Consider the following 5,784-nt stretch of genomic DNA (forward strand, 5'->3'; position numbering starts at 1 on the left):
ATTAAGTTTGTTGGTTCACGTGACACTCACCAAACATCTAACTCAATACTAAACCTCTATAACAACAATTAAAATGCAGCAATGCCAGCAAAAACAAATTTACTTAATCCATCTAAGTAAACCCAAATATATATATATATATATATATATTGCTGCAAGATGTTTCCAACACGTGATGTAATGTAAGGTCCACGCATTCTTTCAATTTCAACCAATTACTTGAACTTCACATCTGACTTCATCCGTTGCGGGTGCAAACTCTTTCAAGTCAATATCTTTTCTAAGAAACAAGCTCAATTGTATACGCATTATGAAGCTTGATCTCCAAGCGAAAACTCACATGGGGATCGGATAAGAAGTTGCCTCTTCCTCCTCCTCCATTAAAACCCCCGAATTCCTCCATGAGGGTCAACTTTTTTTAGAAGAGAGACGAAGAGGGATCGATGGCTTTTCCTCAGGAAGACCTCGATCTGGTTCTTGTGCCGATTGGGTTGCTCCTCATGTTCGCTTACAATCTCTTCTTCCTATACAGATACCTTCACTTCCCCAAAACGACAGTGATGGGCATCGAAAACGACGATAAAAGGGCTTGGGTTGAGGCGATTTTGCAGGTAATATATGCAGCTTTACTTTCAAGAAGTTCTAGGTTTTATGGTACTTTTTCATTGTAGTTCTTGTTAATTTGTGTGGACAGGGAAATGTGGACGTACAATCGGTCGGGGTGAGCGTCGTCACATCGAACGTGTCAGCCGCGACCTTCTTCGCCTCGGTGTGCCTGACCCTCTGCTCCCTTCTCGGCGCGTGGATTGCCAACTCGCCCTCCTCCTCAAACATCTTCAACGCCGTCCTCCTCTTCGGCGACTCGAAGCCGTCCACGGCAGCGGTCAAGCACCTCTGCCTCCTCCTCTGCTTCCTCGTGTCCTTCGCTTGCTTCCTCCAGTCGGCAAGGCACCACGTCCACGCGAGCTACCTGATCACCACTCCGGGATCCCTCGTCGACCCCGAGGATGTCAAGGTGGTGGTCATACGAGGGGGCGAGTTCTGGTCGCTCGGGCACCGGTCGCTCTACTTCGCCCTGAGCTTGCTGCTCTGGTTTTTCGGGCCCGTCCCGATGTTCATCACGTCGGTGGTTCTAGTGATGATTCTGCATCACCACGACAAGTATTCAATTCCTATAAAGAGACGTCCGCTTGGAAAGAAAACTCAGATTGAGAGTAGAGTGTAAGAGCAACAACTTGGGTGGAGTCAAAATCGATGCAAGAAATCAATTTTCAGATTTTTAATTAGGTATATGAAATACATTGTATTCATTTGAATATTTGTTGAAAAAGTCGGTACATGTCAAATTGAGATGGAAAATCTCTTGCCAACACTCAATCCATTGTAATCATACGAATCCATAAGAAAATCACCCAAAAAAATCCTAAACGTATTACAATTGTATCAATTTAATTATAAATTTTTTACCAATTAAATTCTAAATCATTTATATTTGTGCTAATTCAGTCTATCCAACTAGTTTTGGCATGGAATCGTTGACATGAACATCGGGCATCCTACAGGTGTTAACATAAATAATCTTTAAAAATATTCTAATATTTTTTCAAATTTTTTATTTATTATTTAAACTTTTTTTCCTTTTTTTTTTTCTCTTTCTCTTCCCTTACTTTTCCTCTAGCAAGCGCCAGATCTCGGCAATTGCTAGAGGCAAGGGCCCGCAAGGTTGACCTTGCTGGCCTCTGGCAAAGCTCGCCCCCGCCAACCACTGGTGAGGCGACCCTCAACAGCCACCTAGCGAGGGCAAATCTCACCCAGAGACGGTGAGGGAGAGGGGAGATCCGTCTAAGATGGGTGTTTAAGCAAGGGAAATAAAAAATAAAAAGCAAAACGCAAGAGAGTTTTCTGGGTTTTAGAGGATTATCTCTCGCGGCCATTCGGAGTCCGCTCAGGCCCATGTTCGAACAGTTTCGCTTGACCTTGGTTCTCAGCAACACCCCCCAGCCAAAAGTCTGAACGCACGAAAGAAGTCATCAGCAAAACAATGTCCTTCGATTTAGTCATCTTTAGTTCCTCGGACGTCTACTCACCATGTCTATTCGTCATCTTCATCTCAGCTCATCAATAATCGGAAAAGATGGATTCACGCACTTTTGGAAGGGCGAGGCTTGACTGGCACAAGAGGAAGAAAGAAGGGAAGGAAAATAAGGGAAAGACTAAGAAAAGGAAAACAATGAAAAATAAATAAATAAATAATTTGAAAAAGTATTAAAAAAATTTCTACATTAATGCTGGTCTCGCCACCTAGGACTGTCGACGTCTATATTAACAATTTCTAGCTAAAATTAGCCGGGTTGACTAGATTAGCACAAATTTAAAAGGTTTAAAACTCAATTAGAGAAAAAAAGTATAAGACTAAAATGATACAATTATAATAAGTTTAGAATTTTCTCTTTTTTTTTTTTTTTTTTTTTATAATTTCCCTACAATCCATCGTGGACTCGGCGGAAGGCTTACATGAACTTGAGGCATGAGGGAAAGAATGATTTGGGCTGAGGGAAAGATTAAACCGATTTCCAGGATTGGGCAAAATGCACCTAAAACAGTTGGGGGAATCTTAATGTATTTAATTAAGCATGGCATAATGGGTTTACCTGTACGATGGTGGATCCCTTAAAAACATCAATTCCACTATCGCCGAGATATCGGACATCAGGGGACAATGGACTAATTTTTGTTGGGTTTTTTATGATGTCACGTAATTACGGAGTCATGGTCGCATCGGTCCAGGATTGACGGCGGGCCTTAAAAAGCTGGTGACGGCAGCGAAGCACGTTTCCTGAGGCGGAACATTAAAACAAAAAAATTAGAGAATAGAATCGATGAAGCGTTACCTTTCTATTCGTATATTGTATTATATAAATAGGTATATCACCATTTATAATTATGATAAAAATAAAGATAAAATATAATGATATGATGTACTTGGAAATTGAAAAAAAAAAAAAAAAAATAAAAAATCATAAAAGGTCTCCAAACGATCAACTCGTGGATACTTTAGTTAGTGTCTTATCGGAAAAAGTGCCAAAAAAAAAAAATCCTAAACCTTTTATCACTTTGCCGATTTAGCCATAAACATTTTTTTTTGATGTCGATTTAGTCCTAAACATTTTTAGGTTGTACCAATTCAATCCTTTTTTAGGTTGCTTTAATTCAATCGTACAGACCAATTTTAACCTAATTTTGTTGACTAGATGTCGGCGAGCTGACGTGAATAACTTTTAATAATATTTTAATTTTTTGAATTTTTTTCTTATTATTTTTATTATTTTTTATTTTTATTTTTTTTTTTTTTTTTTTTTAATCCTACGGTCGGTCACCGATGACCTCGGACCGTAAGGCGACGGTCGGTGAGGTCGAGGTTGACCTCGCGCGCCACCTCACCGGTGGTTGCGAGGCGGCCTCGTCTTTGGGCGGCGAGGCTTGCCCATGGCCGACGAGGCTCGACCTCGCCAAATTTGGTGAGGACGAGCCTCGCCCGCTGACGCGAGGCCGCCCTCGAGGCTTGGGCAACGAGGGCGAGCCCTACCAGCTCAGCGCAAGGAGGCTGTCTCTGGCGAAGACGCGAGGGACGCGGAGAACGAGAGGATCGCGAAGCGAGAGGGAATCTTGACAATCATGCCAGAGAGAGAGAGAGAGAGAGAGAGAGATCTTCAATGGCACATGGAGCTCGTCGTCTGGTCGGAGGCTTCCGGTGGCCCGGCGCGAGGCCAGTGGAGGCCGCCTCCTCGCGCCAGCGGCGGGCTCGTCCTCGCCGGCCATGGGCAAGGCTCAGCCCTTGCCGAGATCCGGCAAGGCCGAGCTCACCGCCCGGGCCTTGAGGGCGGCTTCGCACCGGGTGGGCGAGGCTCACCCTCGCCGAATCTAGCGAGGTCAAGCATTGCCGCCCAACGCGAGGCTGCTCTCGTGGCCATTGTCGAGGTGGTCGACGAGGTTGACCTCGACCTTGCCGGCCGTCGCCAAGGTCCGACGACTGGCTGGAGGAAGAAATAAAAGAAAAAGTAAAAATAAAAATAAAATTCAAAAATTCAAAAATTCAAAAATATTAAAATATTGTTAAAAGTTGTCCACGTCGCGTCGATCATACCATGTCATTAGCCGGTGTCTAGTCAGCAAAATCCGACCAAAATTGGCCGGAAATGACTGAATTGACACAACATAAAAATGTTTAGAACTAAATCGACACCAAAAAAAGGTTTAAAACTAAATCAACACAAAAACAAAAGGTTTAGGACTTTTTGGCACTTTTCTCGTGTCTTATCTTCATACTAATTTGTAAGAGATTCTACGTTGTAACCATTGTATTTACTTTATGATTTGATACTTCAATACTCTCCAATGGGGAGGACTAGAGACTGAGTTTGATTCGTAAAATAGCAAACCTATATTGAGTCAATGGTTTGGTGAAAATATTAACAACTTGTGATAAAGACGGCACATAAAGAGTTACAATAGAAGCAAATGCAAATTTTTCTCAAACAAAATGATAATCGATCTTGATGTGCTTTGTTTGAGCATAAAAAAAATGGATTAGCTGTGAAATGCATTGCTGACACGTTGTCGAGAAAAGCAATGAAGGTTAACATTGGTAGATCCCAATGGGACGTAGTTTGTATGAGATCCAAGCAAGTTCTTCAACTACTATAGCAAGAGTTAGTATTTAGCTTCAGCTATGGAGGAGGCCACAATGGCTTGTTTCTTGGCATATCATGAAATACAATTTGAGCCAAGAAAAGTACAATAGCCAGTGGTAGAACATCAGGTGAGTTTGTGCCAACCCAATTTGCATCACCAAAGCCAAACAAATGGAGAGAACTACAAAACAAATTGCAAAGCCCAAGGTGTAAAGTATTGCGAGCTATGTTTTAAAATATAATAGTGAGCAATAGTTAGGGGTATCCATATGTTGGCAAACTATATTGACTACAAGTGAGAAAATCCGAACAAGAGAGGGTAAGGTATTGAAGAGCGCCTACAATGCTTCGAAAATGGGAAGGATCAACGCAAGGCTTATCATCGTGTTTGAGGGATGGTTGCTTGGTAGCTATTGGAATAGCAATTGGCTTACATTCCATCATTGATGCTCATCTCTAAAGATCTAATGCATATTTTTGTTGGGAAAGAAAGAGCCCATCGGAGAAGCAATTGACTTTTATGCCCAAGAAATAATGAACAGCACCAAGGTCTTTCATAGAAAATACTCGACCAAGTGCTTGCCCAAGATGGCTTAGTAATTTCAAGGAATCACTAATAAGGACTATGAGCAATAGAATAATAGTATGACCACGGTGACGATTGACAAATAGTGATAGATTAGTAATGTTGCAAAAGAATCCATATTCTAAAAAAAAATCCTAAACTTGTCAAACCATGCCCTAGGAGCTTGTTTGATGCCATATAGCGCATGCTTGAGTAAACAGATGTGGTCAAGATAAGAGAAATCACGAAAGCCCCATTGTTGTTCCATATAGACGGAAAATTGAGATCACCATGTAGTAAGATGTTCTTAACATCTAATTGGTGAATTTCCCAATTTTGAACAGTAGTAACAGATAGGACAATGTGAATTGTGGCTTGTTTATCTACTGGACTAAAACTTTCTAGGAAGTCAATGCCCTCCTCTTGACGAAAGCCTTTTGCAACAAGCTAGACTTTCAATTGATCAAGCAAACCATTTGCATGTAGCTTTGTCTTGTACACCCATTTACATCCAACCACACTCATCGA

The 5,784-nt window shown here is 41.6% G+C and overlaps 1 protein-coding gene across 1 annotated transcript; it reads left to right on the top strand.

The window, feature by feature from the left end:
- The first annotated feature begins 312 nt into the window (after positions 1 to 312).
- LOC104445231 lies at positions 313 to 1,346 on the top strand. Its single transcript, XM_010059054.3, has 2 exons — positions 313 to 611; positions 695 to 1,346. Exons 1-2 carry the CDS (start codon positions 444 to 446, stop codon positions 1,223 to 1,225), a joined length of 699 nt encoding a protein of 232 aa, XP_010057356.1. The 5' UTR covers positions 313 to 443; the 3' UTR covers positions 1,226 to 1,346.
- The last annotated feature ends 4,438 nt before the right edge of the window (positions 1,347 to 5,784 follow it).

This window comes from Eucalyptus grandis, chromosome 5 (assembly GCF_016545825.1).
Source record: "Eucalyptus grandis isolate ANBG69807.140 chromosome 5, ASM1654582v1, whole genome shotgun sequence".
Classification (NCBI taxonomy): domain Eukaryota; kingdom Viridiplantae; phylum Streptophyta; class Magnoliopsida; order Myrtales; family Myrtaceae; genus Eucalyptus; species Eucalyptus grandis.

Excerpts from the sequence above, each read along its gene's own strand:
- LOC104445231 (XM_010059054.3), top strand. The coding sequence starts at position 444 with ATGGCTTTTCCTCAGGAAGACCTCGATCTGGTTCTTGTGCCGATTGGG. Across the intron at positions 612-694 it reads GGGTTGAGGCGATTTTGCAG|GGAAATGTGGACGTACAATC; the intron begins GTAATATATGCA and ends TTGTGTGGACAG.